The following is a 20913-nucleotide window of genomic DNA, read 5'->3' on the forward strand; positions in this document are numbered from 1 at the left end:
GTCTTAGACATTTATTATTATACTTGTAGCCCTGTGCATGAATCTGTGCACCGGTAGCTCACCGGTAGCTCACTGCCACCCTCCGGTAGCTCTCCACCCACTGCCCTGTCCTCCTGTAGCTCCATCTGTCCCGCAACTTCCCCTTCATAGCTTGCTGCCCTACCCCCTCCTATAGCTAGCTGCCCCACCCACATGGTGATCCATGATCTGGTCATTACACAGTTGGTCATTACACTTCACGGCATAACAACCATTTGCATATCTTTATTATATAGGATGTTGCTTTATTGGAATGGATATATTACCATTGAGATATATTTGTTCTATGTATGCAGTTTAAATAAATATTTTGTTCCATATAATTATGAGATGTTAAGAGGTTAATTGTTATACATAGAAATAAGATAAAATGTTGAGGTAATATTCATGGACACTTAGATGGCACAAAGTAAGAAGAGTAGTAAAAAATGTTTTCCCTAAAATATGCATAAATAAATTTGTATAATATATAATCTTCTAACATTTTAAATCATCTATATTTTATGATAAATATTTTATTCATAAAGATTTTATTTGCCTTTCCATCCTGTCTTTCAGATGCATTGCCATTACCAAGGATATGCTGCAAACTTTCCAAATTCAGCTGCAACACTCAGCATATGTTCTGGTCTCAGGTAATAACATCTTAGAGAATATTTACACATAGAGCCTAACTGGTTTGGCTCAGTGGATAGAGTGTTGGCCTACAGACAAGGGTCTAAGGTACAATTCCGGTCAAGGGCATGTACCTTGGTTGTGGGCACATCCCCAGTAGAGGGTGTGCAGGAAGCAGCTGATCGATGTTTCTATCTCATCAATATTTCTAACTTTCTATCTCTCTCCCTTCCTCTCTGTAAAGAATCAATTATATATATATATATATATATATATATATATATATATATATATATGAATATTTACACGTGAAAAACTTAGCATGTACTTCAAAATGAAACTTAGTGGCTAGCAGACACAAATATAGTAAGGTTTAAGAAGAATCCATATATGAAATATTTTTTATGATTACCTTCTTTTTAAAAAAATGTAAGTAGCTAGTGGTTACTGCCTATTCAAATGAAATCACCCCAGGAAAACCTGACTGGAGATATTCTCTGTGCAGAAAAATATAATTTCAGTAAAGGAAAGTTTAGAACATTTTCCTAAACAGTATAGCTGAGTTGTTTCTCAATTATTTTAAATAGTTATGGAAAATGACATTAATTGATTATTTAAACAGGAACATATTGTGCTCACAGTTAAGGTGCTCTCAGTATCAAACAGCCAATTAAGAAGGTAACTCAGAGGACTTAGATATTTCTCCAAAGAAGACATATAGGTGGTCAACAGGGGCTAAGAAATGTCTTATCCAGCCTTAGCCAGTTTGGCTCAATGGATAGTGCCTTGGCCTGACAATAGCAGGTTCTGGGTTCTATTCTGATCAAGGGCATGTACCTAGGTTGCAGGCCCTCTCTAGCTAGGGCCCAGGTCAGGTCTCATGCAGGAAGCAACCAGTTGAAGTGTCCTCTCACATTGATGTTTCTCTCTGTCTTTCCCTCTCTCTTCCAAGCTCTCTAAAAATCACTGGAAACATATCCTCAGGTGAGGATAAAAAAGAAAGAAAGAAAAGAAATGTCATATCCTATGAAAGAGACATCTTGAAAGTGCCTAAAGATAGTTGTCATTTTTTCATGGTGAAGGGGCTGGCGTCTGTGTTAATGAAAACACCTTGGCAGCTGTGACAGTGGCAGCAGCAGCGGGGTGATGGGGCTGGCACCTTTCCCTGATCAGCCCAGTCATCTCCCGCAGAGGAAGGCCAGACTTCGGCCTAGGCCTGCTCCCTGTCAGTAGGACATCTCCTGAGGGCTCCCAATCTGTGAGAGAGTACAGGCTTGGATGAGGGATTCCCCCCAGTGCACAAATTTTGTGCACCGGGCCTCTAGACCTATATAATAAAACCCTAATATGCAAAATGACCAAATAGCAGAATGAACAGCAGAAAAACTGCCACAACAGCCAGTTGCTATGATGTGTACTGACCACCAGGGGACAGATGCTCAATGCAGGAGCTGCTCCCTAGTAGTAAGTGGCTCATGGCTGATGAGCACAGAGGCAGAGGAGGGAGCCTCTGCTGCAGGCAGGCTGTAAGGAGCAAGGGTCCCAAACTGCAAGAGCCCCAGACTGCATGAGGGATGTCTGATTGAAGCCAGACTGGGAAAGGGCACAGAATTTCATGCACTGGGCCTCTAGTGAATGGTTAAAGAAAATGTGGTACATAAACAATGGAATATTATTCAATAAAAAAGAATGAAATATTTCCATTTGCAACAACATAGAAAGACATAGAGGATATTATGGTAAGTGAAATAAGTCTGACAGAGAAATGCAAATATCATGATTTTATTTACATTTGGATTCTAAAACAAAATAATTAAATAAAGCAAAACAAACAGACCCATAGCTATAGATAACAAGCTGATCATTGCCAAATGAAGGGGAAATGGAAGTAGAGGTCAAGAAAAATGATTTTCATCATTAATTCTGAAAGAGGAAGGTGGTAAGTTCATCAGAGGAAGGTGAGTCCAGAACAGACAATAGACTCTAACTGCCTTTTAGTTTTAGTTTTAGTTTGCCTGATTTATAAAATTTACTCATGTCAACTCAGAAAATTGGCATTCTCTGAATGTGGTTTTCATTTATATCAACCTTTTTAAATATTCACTTTATATTCCTGTTTTCCCTTATCCTAACCTCTGTAAGAACAGAAACTTTCTTCTTGAAATATCCAACAGATATCTGTTCCCCAGCTACTACTTGTCCTTAAGGACTATATTTTGAATGAATGTTATTTCTATAAAGAAAATACAAAATACACTTCTAGTTATTTAGTTCTTTAACCTGTGAGAGAAAAAAAAACTAAAGTAAATGTGGTTAAGTTATTAATGATAGACAAAAAAATAGAGGAAAAAGTGGCTTTAAAAATGTTACTTACTCTAGTTCATAATTTCTTACATTTTATATTATAGTTTTGATGTGATCATTTATAGAATTATTTTGCCATTGCTTTCTAAATATACAGGGGATTCCTTCAGTTTGAAAATATCAGCTATGGAATTGAACCACTGGAATCTTCAGCAAAATTTGAGCACATAATTTATCAAGTAAAAAATTATAATACAGATATACCAATATTAGTAGAAAATTACAGCAATATTTTGCAGAAAAAACAGACCTATAAAGATTATTTAAGCTCACAGGTAACTATAATAATTCTGAAGTTATGACATACCATGAAATTACTTCTTTAGATTTTTTTTTTAATTGTGAAAAAGAACTGCTTAGCAGTTGAGTAGAAATATTAAATTTGTTATATTTTTTTCTATATATTTAAACATAACACCCATATTCCACTTAAAATATGAAAAATTATACAATAATATATTGCAAGCTTACTGTTTTACAATGTATTATGTAGCATTTCTTATGCTGTATTTAAATAAAAATGCATATTATTAAATAAAATTTAGAAGTAGGGGAAGAATAGAACCACAGTTAGTTATTTCTAACAGCTTACCACTATTCCCTGGGGAAAATACTTTTTAATATTTTTACATATTTTTGTTACATAACTTTACTACCAAAATATATCTTTCTAAAACAAATAATCATTTGTCCATATTAAAATCTCTTAATTTATCTATATACTGGAATATAATTTTTAGTTGACAGGTGTTTTCCTTTCATCACTTTAAATATTTCAACTCGCTATCTTATGGACTCCAAGTTTTATGATGAAAAGCCAGTTGTTATTAAACATATTAAGGATTCTTATATATGATGAGTCCGTTCTCTGATGATGAGTCCCTTCTCTGTTGCTTCTTTTAAGAATCTCTCTCTCTCTCTCTCTCTCTCTCTCTCTCTCTCTCTCTCTCCTCCCTCCCTCCCTCCCTCCCTCCCTCCCTCCCTCCCTCCTCTCTCTCTCTCTCTCTCTCTCTCCTCTCTCTCTCTCTCTCCTCTCTCTCTCTCTCTCTCTCTCTCTCTCTCTTTGATGTGTCTTTGAGTGGATCTCTTTGAGTTGATCCTAGCTGGAATTCATAGAGCTTCCTGGATATTTAAATAAATATGTTTCACTACATTTGAGAAATTTCTGGCCATGAATTATTTCACCTCTTTATCTATCTTCTTATTTCCTGGCACTCTTATTATGAGCATGTTAGTATAATTGATAGTGCTGTCAGGGTAATGCTGGCCTCACAAAATAAGTTACAAAATACTCTTTCTTCCTTAATTTTTTGGATGAGGTTGAAAAATCTAAAGAAGTAATTTCATGGTATGTCATAACTTCAGAATTATTATAGTTACCTGTGAGCTTAATTGCTTCTTTTAATGTTTGGTACAATTCACCAGTGAAGGCATCTAATCCTGGATTTTTGGGTTTTTTTTGGTAGGTTTTTGATTACTGTTTCAATTTTCTTACTAGAGATTGGTCTCTTTTGGTTTTCTAATGCTTCTTCATTTAGTCTAGGAAGCTTGTTTCCCTTTCAAAATCTGTTAATTTCTTGTTGGTTATCCACTCTGGTGTCCATTGTAGCATCTTATCTTTATTTTGGATTTTATTCATTTGAGTTTTCTCTCTTTTTTCTTAATGAGTTTAACTAGAGGTCTGTCAATTTTATCTTTTTGAATTGCCAGCTCTTTATTTTATTATTTTTTTCTACTGTCTTTTTGTTCTTGATTTCATTTATTTTTATTTTGATCTTTATTATTTCCTTCCCTCTCCTGATTTTGGGCTTAATTTGTTATTCTTTTTCTGATTCTTTAAGTTATAATGTTAGATTTCTTATTTGAGAATTTTTGTGTTTATGTCTTGAGGTAGGCCTGTAATGCTATAAACTTTCCTCTTAGTACTGCTTTTGATGACTCCCCCAAGTTTTTATATCTTATACTTTTAGCTTTATTTGTATCTATGTAACTTTTGATACCTTGTTTTCTTTGATCCAAAAGTTGTTCAGTAACGTGTTGTTTAATCTCCATATATTTGTGGTTTTTCTCAGCTCTTTTTTTGTAGTTGATTTTCAGTTTCATATCATTGTAGTCAGAAAATACTAGTACAATTTCAACTTCCTTAAATTTATTGAAACTAGTTGTGTACACCTACATATAGTTTATCCCTGACTATAGAGCCCTTGAGAAAAATGTATATTCTGTCTTTTTGGCATGGAAAATTATAGTAATATTAATTAAATTTATTTGCTCTAATGTATCATTAAAGGTCAATATTTCCTTACTGACCTTCTGTTTGGAAGATATATTCATTGTTGCCAATGGAGTATTCATATTTCATATTATAATTGTATTGGTATCACATTTTTGTTTTAGATCTGTTAGCAATTGATTTCTATATTTTGGCACTGCCAAATTGGAGGGTGGGAAGGAAGAAAGAAGAGAGAGAGAGAGAGAGAGAGAGAGAGAGAGAGAGAGAGAGAGAGAGAGAGAGAGAGAGAGAGAGAGAGGGAGAGAGGGAAGTATTATGTCTTCTTGAAGAATTGTCCACTTTATCATTCTAAAATGTCCATCTTTGTCTCATGGTACCTTTTTTGTTTTGAAATCTCCTTTGTCTGATGTAAGTACTATTGTTTCTGCTTTCTTCTGGATGCCATTTGCTTAGTGTATCATCTTCCACCTCTTCACTTTGAGCCTATGTTTGTTTTTGGAGCTGAGATAAGTCTCTTGAAGGCACATACAATTGGGTCTTAATTTTTTTTTTTTAATCCATCCCGCTACTCTGTGCCTTTTGATTTGTGAGTTCAATCTATTTCTATTTAGCATAATTGACATACTAGACGCCCAGTGCATGAAATTCATGCATGGGGGGATGTCCCTCAGCCCAGCCTTCACCCTTTTGCAATCCAGGACCTCTGACTCTTAACCACTTGCCTACCTGTCAGTTTGATTGTCCCTAACCACTCTACCTGCCTGATTGATTGCCCCTAACTGCCTCTGCTTGCCAGCCTGATAACCCACTAACTGATCCCCTGCTGGCCTGGTCGTCCCCTAAATGGTCCCCTGCTGGCCTGGTCACTCCCAAACTGCCCTACCTGCCAGCCTGGCTGCACCCTAACTGCCCCCTGCTGGCCTGGTTGCCCCCTAATTACCCTCCCCTGACAGCCCAATCACCCCTAACTGCCTCTGCCTCAGCCCCTGCCACTGTGGCATTTTCCAGAAGGAAGTTAGACATCCAGAAGATATCTGGTTGACCTGGTTTAATTAGCATATTACCTTTTTGTTAGTATAGATGAAGATTTACTTGCAGCCATTTTATCTTTTATTTTCTGGTTGCTCTGTGTCTCCATCGTTTTTTTGTTTTTTTCCTCTCGTGTTTTTGTCTGTTTATTTTTTAAAATTTCTTTATTGATTAAGGTATTACATATTTGTCCTTATCCCTCCATTTCCCTCCCAAGCCCACCTATCCCCACCTCCCACCCCCGTCCACCACCTCCACTCATGTCCTCATTCCCCTATTGTCTGTGTCCACTGGTTAGGCTTATATGCATACACACAAGTTCCTTTGTTGATCTCTTCCCCTTGCCCCCACCCTCCCTTACTTCCCTCTGAGGATCTGTTTTTGTTTATCAGTTTATGTTGTACATTATTTCCCATGAGATCATGTGATATTAATTTTTCTCTAACTGACTTATTTCACTTAGCATAATGCTTTGCAGTTCCTTCCATGTTGCTGCAAATGTTAAGAATTCCTTATATTTTATCACAGCATAGTATTCCATTGTGTAGATGTACCACAGTTTTTTTTTTAATCCACTCATCTACTGGTGGGCACTTAGGCTGTTTCCAAATCTTAGCTATGGTAAATTGTGGTGCTATGAACATAGGGGTGCATATATCCTTTCTGATTGATATATCTAGCTTCTTGGGATTTTGTCTGTTACTTTAGTTGGGTAGTTTCCTATGACGTTTTCTCTGTTTCCTTTTTTGTTTGTTTCATGCCTCAACTCTGAATTTTTGTTTTATGGTTACTATTAGGTTTTTGTAAAGTATCTCATACATACCATAGTCCTTTTTCTTCCTATTGCCTCATATCCATTCACCTGTACTTGTTAATCAGCTTAACAATAACCCACAACCTTCGGACCAACTCATTCACCTGTACTTGTGTCCTTCACTCCTCCTATCTTCCCTCCGCCCCCCGTCCCAGCCAAACACACACACACACACACACACACACACACACACACACACACACACTCATTATACCTTTTTATGTTGTGTGTTCATTGCCAAATTGCAGTAGGTTACTTTTAATTCTCCCCTCTTTTAACTTTTATGTTATAATTAAGTGTTTAATGCTCTCTTTTTGAAGTAGAGTTGTAAGTTTCTTTTCCTTTTTTTAAAATAAATCTTTATGCTCAGATTATTAAAATTGTTTCTCCTTCCCCCCCCCCCCATAGCTCCCTTCCACCCAATTCCCACTCCACCCTCTGCATTTACCTCTCCCCCACACCATTGTCCTCATCCATAGGTGTACGATTTTAATCCAGTCTCTTCCTGCACCCCCACACCCCTTTCCCCCTGATAATTATCAATCCACTCCCTTTCTTTGCCCCTAATTCTATTATATTCACCAGTTTATTCTGTTCCTCAGATTTTAATTCACTTGATTTTTAGATTTACTTGTTGATATATATGTATTTGCTGATCATAATTTTTATCTTTTTTCTTCTTCTTCCTCTTCTTAAAGAGTACCTTTCAGCATTTTATATAATACTGGTTTGGTGGTGATGAACTCCCTTAGCTTTTTCTTATCTGTGAAGCTCTTTATCTGCCCTTCAATTCTGAATGATAACTTTGCTGGATATAGTAATCTTGGTTGAAAGTTCTCGCTGTTCTTCACTTTGATTATTTCTTGCCACTCTCTTCTGGCCTGCATAGTTTCTGTTGAGAAATCAGCTGATAGTCATATGGGTGCTCCCTTATAGGTAACCAACTGCTTTTCTCTTGCTGCTTATAAGATTTTCTCTTTGTCTTTTGCCCTTGGCATTTTAATTATGATGTGCCTTGGTGTGGTCCTCTTTGGATTCCTCTTGTTTGGAGTTCTGTGCACTTGTAAGTCTATTTCTTTCACCAGGTGGGGGAAGTTTTCTGACATTATTTTTTCAAATAGGTTTTCAATATCTTGAACTCTCTCTTCTTCTGGCACCCCCATAATTCTGATGTTGGTATGCTTGAAGTTGTCCCAGAAGCTTCTTACACTATCTTCGACTTTCTGGATTCTCTTTTCTTCTTGCTTCTCCAGAGGAGTTCCTTTGGCTCTTTGTATTCCAAATCTTTTACTTGATTCATGTGTTCCTCCAGTCTGCTGTTGGATTTCTGTATAATATTATTAAATTTATTGGCCTTTTCTAGGAAATTTTTGAAAAACCTTATAACCATGGTTTTGAACTCTATATCCAGTCTATTATTCTGCTCCATCTCTTTTGTTTGAGATCTATTTCCTTGTCTTAGCATTTTCGCTGCTTTCCAGAGTTGGTAGGATTGCTTTGTGTGTGTTTGGTGTCCCATTATGGCCCAGTGGGTCAGCTTCCCCAGTTACCTGAGGTAGACACTCTTGGTGCTCCCCTTTTTGGACTGTGTGAACAACTTTGTTGTAGTTAAGACTTGATTGTTGTTGGTATCACTGGGAGGAATTGACCTCCAGGCCCATTGGATGTGAGTATCAGCTGTATCTACTCTGGGATACCTTCTGTATTGGAGACAGTCTTATAGGATCAGACTTGCAAAATTGCAAAAGTCTCTGTGCTTGGCTTGGATGGGGTGCAGTCTCGGGGCTAAGCTGACAATCTTGGCTTCCCGTCAGTCCTGCCCTTGTGCGCTTGCCTGAGTTTCTGTCTGACCATTCAGATTCCCCATGCAAGAGCATGGGTGTTCCAGGGACTAGCCAGGAATTGGGTTGGGTCTCTGTAGTCTAGAGCTCTGACTCCTTCCACTCTGGAGAGGCCGCAGCAACCTCTGCGGTCAGACCTCTCTGGGTGACTCACTCGCACGAGCATGACTGTTGACCCTTCCCACTGCGGCTCCTGGTTCCCCCACTGCGGCTCCTGGTTTCCCCACTCTCCCAGTCTTTGAGTCTCCAGGTGCCTTTCTCCAGACTCAACCTGTATGAGTCTGGGTCCCCGGAGTTTTGGCCAGGGTTGGGATTCAGTACAGTCAGAAAGTGTTCAGTGCAATTGGGGATTTCCTTTCCTCTCCCGCCAGCCAGGCATTTGGCCACCTTTCTGTGCATGAGCGTCTCCCTACCTCAGTGCTTTGTGGCTCCCAATCTGATCCATGAGCCTCTTTCCTTCTTTCTAATTGGAGAATTCCCACTCCACCAGTTTTCCTGTGCATTTGGATGATATCCATTCTATCTCTTAGTTGTTTTGAAATTGTTGTGCAAGGCGGCAGCTTAGATACTTATCTAGGCAGCCATCTTGGTTTCCGTGCGAGTTGTAAGTTTCTGTTTGTCATTTACTCAAAGTTTGTATACCATTTTTTTTTTTTTTTAATGATTCTGCTATCAGAACTTCTTTTAACATTTCTTGTAATACAGGTCCTCTGGTGGTGAATTCTCTCAACTTTGTGGCCTGGGAAAGCACTTATTTCTCCTTCATATCTAAAGGGTGACTTTGCTGGATATATTATTTTTGGTTGATTGGTTCTCTCTTTTAATATTTTGAATATATTTGTATCCACTCTCTCCTGCCTTGTGATATTTCCACTATAAAAATCTGATGATAGCCTAATGGGATTTCCTTGGCAGGGTACAGTGTATTATACCCTGGATGACTTAAGAATTCTTTCTTTGTCAGTTTTCATATAATGAGTCTTGGAGATTTTTTTTTTTTTTTTCATTGAAATAATTAGGTGTTCTTTTGGCTTTTGTATTTGAACACTTTCCAAAGGTTTGGAAATTCTTATCAATTATTTCTTTGAATACATTCTATGTTCCCCTCTCCCTCTCTTTGTCTCTGGCTATACCCATAATCTTTACTTTGTTGTTTCTAGTGGAGTCATATAGTTTTTGTAAAACTCTTTTCTTTTTGTTGTTTCTCTTCTTCCTCCTGAGCCATTTCTGTTTCAATCAAGAACACTAATTACATCTTTCATGTGACCTGCTTTGTTTCGCATGCTTTAATTATTCGTCTCATTTATCGAGTTCTTTAGCTCAAGAATTTCTGTTTGTTTGTTTTTTTTATAATACTTTCAATCACTTTGGTAAAGTACATATTTTGGTTATTAATTTTGTTTTTGAGATCACTGAACTGCCTTTATGAGTGTTTTGATATCTTGTTGAAGTTTGTTTGTTTGTTTCATAACTGTATTCTTGAATCCTGTAATTTGAATAACAATCTTCCCTATCTTTGAGTTTGGTTTTTGAAGACCTTATTTTCCTTCTTTGTTAACTTTTTACATTGGTTATTCATGATACTTGATGGATTATTTCTGTTACTATACATTTGAGATAATGAAGTCTTTTTTAGTTACTCTTTGCTTTTAACAATTCAGCAGGCTTCTAAACAGAGGTCCTTCATTTGTTTTTCAGTAAATGATGCTATCGTGCAAGTTTTTGCTTTCTCTTAATAGCACTGGAATCTTGGTGATGTGGTGTGGCCTCAGTCATGGAAAATACCCTGTAATTACCGGAGTCTTAGATGTCCACTCTGTGTCTAGGTTGCTGGTTGGGGCAACCATTTTATGGTGGGATAAAGAGGGTAATGAGGTTCTGGGCCTGGGAACTCCTGTCACTGCCTCCTATTACCATTGTGTGCCTGTGCTTCTTCAATAGGTCCCACTTTTATTGGGTTCTGCTGCAATGGGTGGGCTAGAGGATGTAGGTATGTGGACTTGAAGTTTTGCCTTTAAATCAGTAATGGCTACCACAAGACCACAGCTTTCTCTTTTTGTCAGCAATGGCCATCATAAATCCTCTACGTCTCTGCTATTGCCACCAAGTTTCACCACACTGAACTTGTAGGGAGGGATGTTTCTTCCTCCAACCTGACTCCCTTACTGTTCCAATATGCCCACTTTCAGATGGATGATGTGTGGATCTCTCAGATGTCTCTGCATTGAACAGGGGATCCTTTGTTTCATTATAATTATACAACTTGTTGATGTTGATTCTGCCATGATGTTGCTGTCCATGTGGATGCGTTATTTTTAATGAAAAGGTTTAAAAAATTTTGGCTTTGTATATTTATATATATAGTTTTAGAAATAACTTTGAGTGGAAAGATTTGAACTAATAAAGTTTAACTAAATATCAATTTTAATAACTTTAATTATTTTAGTGCCCCCTTTTCTGCTGCACATTATTTCAGTTTAAATATCAAATCTTATGATCACCATTATTATAAGGCTAGTAAGGGTTGATAAAAATTAAGAGAACTTTTTTTCCTACAACACTGCATATATACATGTAGTCATACAGACTGACAGAATGACAACAACCCACACATTTGGGCAAAAGTAAACTTACAGTTGTTAGTATGCAACACACAGTTTGTTCTTGTATTATTATTTATTAAATATTGTATTATTTTCCATATAAACAACTGTAAATTACTTTTGCTCCACCTTGTGTATGGAATGCAGGCATATTTCAATTTCCTATGGAAGTGTAAGCAAACATTTAAACGTAGGCTCTCCCCATTGAGTCCAGTTTGCTTGTTTATTTTGTAACAGACCCTTTTTTACTATTATATTTAGTGAATGATATACTTGGGTCAAGAATGAAATTTTGATTTCTTTGAAATTTATATATGTGAAATAACATTTTAATATGTTTAAGATATACTAGTAGCCCACATAAAAATTACCATTAAAGTGTCGAATGATGATGTAATAAGCTGGTGATCTATAGCTGACTGCTGGCATAGTCAAGAATTATATGGTCACATCAGAAGGAACGTAAAGTCTATGCCCTGGGACTACAGAATCATTTCTGCTGTTGTGCATTCTGTTCTTTCCTGTGCACCCATGAGGTTGATAGTACAAGTCACACTATTTACCTGAATTCCTGTGTAGACTGTGAGTTCTCAAAATTTTCCCAAAATTTTTTTGCTGAATAAATGAAATATTTTTATTGTGACACAGTTGGTGTTCCCATTGTCTTTAGAAGGACAATTCATGAAAAATCTCAAGAGTTCTTTTAATATGTAGATTTGCATGAGTTGAAGACAATAAAATATTTCTACTCATTTTCTTTCCATTTAGTATGAATACAGTATACCTAGACTCCTTCATCACTCTCACAGGCTCACTGGATATATATTCTAATAATACATTTAGAATATATTTTCAAGTTAATTTTTTTGTTTGTAGCTAATTTTTATATTTAAGTCCAAGTGACTCTGCAATAAGAATAATTTGTCAATTTTCTCTGACTTGTGAGTTTTTTTTTAAGTACTTGTTTTTGTTTTCTTAAAATCAAAGTGAGCATTCCCTTGTCATCTATTACAATATATGCAAATAAAAAATTGAACCTTAAAAAATCCTTATGAAAATATTTTATGCATTCTGTTTGCCTTCTTTACATACTACTTCTTGTATTTAACAAATTTAATGTATGTTATCATTTGCTCAATCCATTTTTTTCCCCAGGAAAAAACTCTTTCAAAACTATTACCCCAATATCTAGAAATGCATATTATAGTGGAAAAAGCTTTGGTAAGTCAAACCATCTCCTCTTCCCCTCCCTCTTTTCTTTTTTCCATCCCTCAATCCTGTCTCTTTTTTCTTTCTCACTCTGTCACTCTTTTTTTCTTTAAACTTAATGAAATTTTTCTTAATTTCAAAGCACAAAATTAAAAATTTGGAATTATTTTATTACTTCCAAATAAAGATACTTTCATTTAGGTATTAATTATTACTAAAAGCTAAAACTAGCCTAAAATGTGTTACACTGTCTATTTCAGTCAGCCCAGTATCTCTTTGACCTCATTTTCTAGCAGTCTTGCCTTATTGTAGCCTCTTTGGTCTTATGTTTTCTTTGAACATACCAGGTATTTATGATCTTACAAATTTACTTAATACTTTTTCAACTTTATCTCGAATAGTTGTAATATGTAATTGTATATATTGAAAGTGTACATGATAATTTGATATACACATATATTATGGAATAATTACCAAAATCAATATAAAAAATCCATCATCTCACATAGTTTTCTTTTTTCCCCTTTCTTTCTTTCTTTCTTTCTTCTTTCTTTCTTTTTCTTCTTTCTTTCTTCTCTTCCTTCTTCTTTCCTTTCCTTCCTTCCTCCTTCCTTCCTTCCTTCCTTCCTTCCTTCCTTCCTTCTCTTCCTTCCTTCCTTCCTTCCTTTTCCTTCCTTCCTTCTTCTTCCTTCCTTCCTCTTCCTTCCTTCCTTCCTTCCTTCCCTCCTCTCCTTCCTCTCCTTCCTTCTTTTTTGTGTATGTCTATGTATGTGTATGGTGAGAACACTTAAGACCTACTCTCAGCCCAGACAGTGTGGCCCAGTGGTTGAGCATTGACCCATCAACCAAGAGGTCATGGGTCAATTCCAGGTCAGGGCACATGCCTTGGTTGTGGGCATGCAGGAGGCATCCGACTGAAGTTTCTCTCTCATCAATGTTTCTGTCTCTCTAAAATTAATAAAAATATATTTTTTAAAAAGATCTACTTTTAGTTCCTTTCAAGTATATAATACCATATAATTAACTTTAGTCACCATTCTATACTTTAGATCCTCACAACTTATTCTTCTTATAATTGATTTTTTTTATTTTTTGATCTACAAATTTTTATTTATAGTTAAATAAATTTTGATATTTCTATTTCCATCAATATTTATGTGTTTGCTTTCATTTAAAATTTTCTAATAGAGGCATTTTTTTTTTTTTTACTGAATTTGTCGGGATGGCATCAGGTGTACAACTTAACAAAACAACATCTGAACACTGCATTGTGCACCCATTGCTCCAAGTAGAGTCTCTTTCCATCACAATTCAACCCCCCACCTTACCCTATCTCCCCACCTACCACACCCCTTTCCCTCTAGCTAACATCACACTGTGTTCTGTGTCCATGAGTTAATGCATATATGTTCTTTGGCTAATCCCTTCAAATTCTTTCATCCAGCTTCCCAATCTCCAGCCCCTCTATAGCTGTCAATCTGTTCCAGGTAGTCACAACTTTTTCTATTTTGTTTGGCAGTTTATTTTTATTAGTTTTCACATATACGTGAGATCATATAGTATTTGTCTTTCCCTGTCTTATTTCATTTAGCATAATAATCTTCAGGTCTATCCATGCTGATGCAAAAGTAAGGTTTTCTTTTCTCTTTCTTTTCTTTTATACTGAGTATTATTCCATTGTGTAAATGTACCACAGCTTTTTCATTCACTCATCTCTGGATGGGCACTTGGGCTATTTCCAGATCTTGGGTATCCTATATGAAAGAGCTAATATGCTAATTAGACCAAACAGCAGAACGACAGTCCTGATGACCTTCCGAACAAAATTGGGGCTGGGAGGGCTGAGGCAGCCACAGCTGCGACAGCCAAGCCCCTTGCACAAATTTTGTGCGTCGGGCCTCTAGTTATAAATAATACTGTCATGAACATAGGGGTGAATTATTTTTTCAAACTAGTATTTCTTTTCTTTTCTTTCTTTCTTCTTCTTCTTTTTTTATATATATATATATATATATATATATATATATATATATATATATGCCCAGAAGTGGGATCCCTGAATCATAAGGCAAACATTTTTTTTGAAAAAACTATACTGTGTTCTTAAAAATAATTTTTAAATTTGTGTGTGTGTGAGAGAGAGAGAGAGAGTGTGTGTGTGTGTGTGTGTGTGTTGGACTCCTGGGTAATTTAGAATTGTATTGGTTATATTTAAGGTATTTGAGGATTTTCAAATTATATTTTTGTTGTTCATATTTTATTTTATTCCATATGGGTAAAAGAGCATGATCTGAATGATGTAAATTCCTTGAGGTGCTTTGTTACTTCTTTCTGACTCAGTATATGGCTAATTTTGTTAATGTTTCATATGAATTTGCAAAAGATTTATTATATTCTGTTCTAAAGTTGGATGCCGTATTCTATACATGTTAATGAGTGAGATATTTTACTATGTTGTTCTGTTTTTGGCCTCTGATTCCATCAGTTATGGAATATCTTGAATTATTATTGTGAGGGTTTTATATTCTTCTTATAACTTGTGCCCATTTTGTTTTCCATTTTTTGATGATATGTATTAGTTTATACTAATTCAGCATTGGTATGTCTTCTTCCTTATATAGTCAGAATGTTGTCCTTATAAAACAAACATTGGAAACTAATGATGTATTACAAATATGATGACTTTTAGTATAAAAATTTTTCTACTACAATTTGATGATCTTGAGTATTCACAAACAGTCATAAATAAGGATTTTTCTTATCTGTGTGTTTTATATTTCACATGGACAGGGGTGGGAAAAGTAGGTTTACAGTTGTTCATATGGAAAAATACATGTAAGTTATGATGATAATAATAATAATAATAATACAATAATAAAGACTGTGTTTCCCATGGTCACAACTATAAACCTACTTTTGCCAACCCCCTTTACAGTACTTTCTTAATGCAATATTTTGCTAATACAAGGAAAATGTTTTGTCTAAAATACACTCAATTTTTAATTCATCAAACAGAAATGTGTAATTAATTTTACACTATTTCTTTTATCAACATTTGTAAGCAGTACACCAGTTTTAATAACCATGATAATTGTGAATGCACAAAATACACAGAGTTTTCAGATTTGATAGAATTCCATATTTTGTATTTGTCTAATTGGCAACTTGTATGGAGGTGTTAAGCTTTTTCCAAATATGACTTCAAAGACCAGCTATGTTCATTGAACTTCAAAAAAGGAGTATATGTCTTCTCAAGAATTTAGCATTTATGGAGAACAACTTTCCACTTTTTCTTTACATTATTTCATTTTATTACTTATCAAACTTTTTTTTGAATCTTTCAATCCATATAATTCTCGCTTTCCATCATTATAATTTGTCTTTTTCCTGTAGATATATTTGATCATTTCAATTATTTTTTAATGTTTCTTTATTTACTCCTTTTTTATTTAGTAAGCATACAACCAGAAATACGATGCCATCTGGGTCAATAGAAAGTTCCTAGTTCAAGAAGTCCCTTTATAATAACTAAGAATCTATAAAGTCACTTTAGTACTTCTTGAGGATTTCAAGAGTGTCTTTTAAATATATAACACGGAGGATGGTGGGAACAGAAGAAAGAAGGTTAAGAGATTAGCCAAAGATGTATAGGCATAGTCCATGGACACAGACAACAGTGTGGTGATGGCCAGAGGCAGGGATTCAGAGGCTGGGTGGAGTTAGATAAAGTGGGAGGGAATGGGGGACAAGTGCAGATAGATAGATGATAGCTAGCTAGCTAGCTAGATAAATAAAATATATAAGTGAAAATGTCTTTTGAATGCCCAAGTACAGTTTTTAGTTGTTTTCTTTTATTGTGTTATCTTCTTTATATTAGTATGCTTTAAATTGTTTGAAAAAAATCTTTTTTTTTCTTCCTGATGTTATCATGATACAATCACCTAAAAATTTGCTATCACTCACATTTTAAAGAAACTGCAAAAAATTTGTTTTTCAGTATGATTATATGGGGTCTGAAATGATGGCTGTAACACAGAAAATTATCCAAATTATTGGCCTTGTGAACACTGTAAGTTTTAACTTTCCTACATTTATAATTTTGTGAAAAAATTAAGAAAAAGAATTTCCATTCTATTATAACAAATTAAAGTCTCAAAGGCCTTTAATATCACAAGTAACCCACTAAACTTTTCTTTATTTTTATTAATTCTGATGTAATAATTTGTTAGTTAAATAAATATAACATACATTTTATTTCTAGATGTTTACTCAATTAAAATTGACTGTGATACTGTCCTCCTTGGAATTGTGGTCAGATAAAAACCAAATTTCTACCAACGGGGATGTTGATGAGTTATCAAAAAGATTTTTGGCATGGAAAAGGGACTATCTTATCCTTCGGCCCCATGACATAACATTCTTACTTATGTAAGCATAATGTTCTACATTAATAAAATATATACATAAATAATTCTATTAATTTGGTAACCGAATACATTTATTGTTTTTTTTTTCAACATTCCAGAAGGCCCTTTGAAAACATTAAATAAAACACAGCTGTTAAAATGGAGGTGATAGTGTAATTAGAAAATGATTATTTTTTTAAATGAATCAATTACATAATAGTATATTTTGGGGGTAATTTTTATATGAAAAGTGTTTTCTTTCATATTTTTTATGATATCAATTATACCACAGAATATATACCTGTAAGCCTTAGCTTATTAATGATGCAAAGAGTGACACTATTCTGTTAATATTACCTAAAATATGTTAACACACTTGGTGTGTACTGCTTGACAAAGAGGAACTTGTTTTTTGGTAATATTTAATTTTTTAAAATGCTCATCTTTAGGAGAGGCAAGATGTTTTTCTTCCACATTAATTTATGGAAGAAAAGTCCTTTTTGTTTTAACTTTTAGTGATAAAAACGATGAACACAAAATAAGAGAAACTGAGGAGAATTTGAGATAATAAAATTAATTTAAGTCTAGGAGTTAAATTAAGAAAGATAATTTGTATTAAACTGTAGCCCTATCCGGTTTGGATGGGTGGATACAGCATTGGCCTATGGACTGAAGAGTCCTAGTTTGATTCTAGCCAAGAGCACATGCCTGGGCTGTGGGCTCAATCCCCAGCAGAGGCAGCCAATCATTGATTCTCTCATCATTCATGTGCCTACCTCTCTCACCCTCTCTCCTCCTCCTCTCTGAAATCAATACAAATGTATTAAAAACATGAAGTAAATTGTAATTTGTAAATATTTGAGCATTTTGTATAATACATATTATCCACACCAAAAAATTATATTTGAAAAATTATTTTAAATTTTATGGAAGATTTTAATAAATAAATGAATAAATTTTTATGAATAATTATTTTAATAAAAAATCTATGTTATAATAATCTAGTTACAGGATACATCCTAAATATATGGGAGCAACATTTTCTGGCATGATATGCAATAAAAGCTATGATGCTGATATTGCTGTGGTATGTAATATTTGTTCTTTATATTATATTTTATAAATCTTATTATATATAGTTAAGTAGTGTACAATAACTTGATTTTTTTCTCTATGTGTATATTATTATTTTGTTGGCATATTATTTTAATCTCAGGAAACTTATTTAAATATAGATTTCAAAAATGAGAAAATATTATTACCAAGCATTAATATATCCATTCACCAGGTAGGCATAAAGGGATACTAACATTTGCATTAGATTTTCTAAGGACAAATCATTTGATCAAATTGAAAGCCTCTTGTATGCCTCCTTCAAATTCAAGAAATAGCAAAAATTATTAATTTATGTTATATATATATATATATTGTATATATATATTTCATACTATTGTTACAAGTATGTCTACCCATTAACTACATGTTTTTCTGAATTGTTCTAATTTTATGTAGCAGTTCAGAACTATTCCAACAGCTCTTTAAAGAACAGATACACGTTGAAACATATAACTTTACTACAATTACTTTTACTTAAAATGTTGATTTTTATCAAGTAATGCACAACTACTTATTATAAATACAAATTGTTTTACAGACTGGATAAACAGTTCTTTGCATAAATAGACCCCTTGAATCTTTTCTCCTTTTTATTTTTTATTTTTTTTAACTTTTCCTCCTGGCACATAACTTCACGTTCATTTCTAAGCTTTATTGAAGTGCATCATATAAAGGGAACATTGCACAAGTCATAGTATATAACATAGTTAATACATAGGTACAGACATCACAGAGATCAAGGAATAAAATATTATCGACACTTCAGAAGACACCTATGAATCATGCCTCCTTCTACGGACCACCCACACCAAGACAACCACTGTGCTGCCAAGGTCAGTGTGGTTCAATTGGTTGAGCATCAGGGTTCTGTTTGGCTTTAACATTCCAGCAAATTCTGATACTGAGGTTTTCCTCTTTCTTTCAAGCTTAACTCTTACAGGATAACAGGAAGCCTAGTAACTAATTTTTCTACTTTCCTAGATGATATTCCATGTTTTCATTCACATATAGGCACATACGTACACACAATCTTTTCCTTTTCCTTTTAGATATGAGTTACTTAAATGTTAGTATAAATTTCAGCTGATGTGGAAAATTAGGGAAGTTTTAAGAATTTTGCTTGTAATCATTAAAGGGACAAGAAAGGTGTCACAGTTTATCAAAATTAAATAATATGCACTGCAACCAACCTTTTAAAATAACTTCTCATTCCTAATCATTTTATCATGGTTTCCCTATATCTCTAACTTCTGTTATTCCTTTTAGTGTTTGTTATTTCTTTACTTTACTCATTATATTACAGCCTTTGAATAGTTTCTCATATAAACACTCTCCCCTATTCATATTGCTAGATCATTTTCCAAGTTTTGTATCTCAGCCTAAATATCAATTCCACATATACATTTTTCTCATTACCTTAACTCAATAGTTACACTCCTCAAAATTCTCTACAGGAACACTCCTATTCCTTCAGAGTACTTTTCATTATCTCTTTATATTGGAAAGTTTATTGTGAATTTCCTGTTTATTATCTTTCTCCTCTTCTCTAATATAAGCTTCAGGTGTGAGCATAGTCCTTTTTTGAATGCAACTACAGTCCCATCTTCTATCTTAGTATTTGACATATGTGTATGCTGAATTAAATAATATTCACTAATTAGATTAATTGCTTTAGTGAGGAAGATAAATGTGTTTTATATATTTTTAAAATATATTTTTATTGATTTTAGAGAGTAAGGGAAAGAGAATGAGAGATAGAATCATTGATCAGCTGCTGCCTCCTGCATGCCCCACACTGGAGATTGAGCCCAACCTGGGCATTTTCCCTGACCAGAATTGAACCATGACCACCTGCTTCATAGGTCTACTCTCAACCACTGAGCCACACTGGTTGAGTCCAATGTGTTTTATATTGATTGCATCAGAATTCTAAGAGCTTAAGTCTATGGAATTTGGGTAGGCCAGTTTTTAAACTAGAGAATATTGATAGTTTTACATAATATTATGTTTCATAATGAATTAACTAGTATGAATATTCATATCAATGACATATCAAAATAAAGTGTTGTAAAATATGCTGAAAGGAAGATATCAAATATCAATTTTTATAGGAATAAAAACGTATTAGTTTATTACCTGCTTTTGTTTTCTTCTTATAAACAATAAGTTTTCTCTTCAATATTCTTTATTTTAGTATACAGATGCAATAACGTTGGAAGGATTTTCGGTTATTATAGCTCAATTACTTGGCCTCAAGATAGGTCTAACATATAACAATACCAATGAGTGTTCTTGTCCAAGAGCTACATGCATAATGAACCGTGAAGCAGTGTAAGCCATTTTTTATTCCTAATTAATTTCACATTATATATTTGTGAGATTGTTTACAGATGTGATGAATTTTTTATTCTTTATGTTCAACTCCACATCATAAATAGGAAAGGTGTATTGTATATGATGAGATATCTCAGTAACAAATTTGTCAAAGTGATATACAACTCCAGAAAGTTGTAAATCCCACTGAAAGGAATTAGAATGTTAGAAGGGACATAATCTATAGTATAGATTCTATACCAATAAAAGTCTAGGTGACCATCACCCCCTCACGTCATCACAAGATGACTGCCCCCCATGTCATCACAAG

At 34.4% G+C, this 20913-nt stretch overlaps 1 protein-coding gene across 1 annotated transcript in view; it reads left to right on the forward strand.

Annotated features, from left to right (window-relative positions):
* LOC118729713 (disintegrin and metalloproteinase domain-containing protein 18) overlaps positions 1-20913 on the forward strand; it is a 75009-nt gene that overhangs the window by 12867 nt on the left and 41229 nt on the right. Inside the window, exons 5-11 of the mRNA XM_045587783.1 lie at positions 598-674; positions 3116-3293; positions 12694-12759; positions 16745-16816; positions 17009-17175; positions 18159-18240; positions 20464-20600. Coding sequence (XP_045443739.1) covers positions 598-674; positions 3116-3293; positions 12694-12759; positions 16745-16816; positions 17009-17175; positions 18159-18240; positions 20464-20600 — 779 coding nt within the window. The remainder of the gene's footprint in view (positions 1-597; positions 675-3115; positions 3294-12693; positions 12760-16744; positions 16817-17008; positions 17176-18158; positions 18241-20463; positions 20601-20913) is intronic.

Source organism: Pipistrellus kuhlii, unplaced genomic scaffold, assembly GCF_014108245.1.
Source record: "Pipistrellus kuhlii isolate mPipKuh1 unplaced genomic scaffold, mPipKuh1.p scaffold_m20_p_3, whole genome shotgun sequence".
In the NCBI taxonomy this organism is placed as follows: Eukaryota; Metazoa; Chordata; class Mammalia; order Chiroptera; family Vespertilionidae; genus Pipistrellus; species Pipistrellus kuhlii.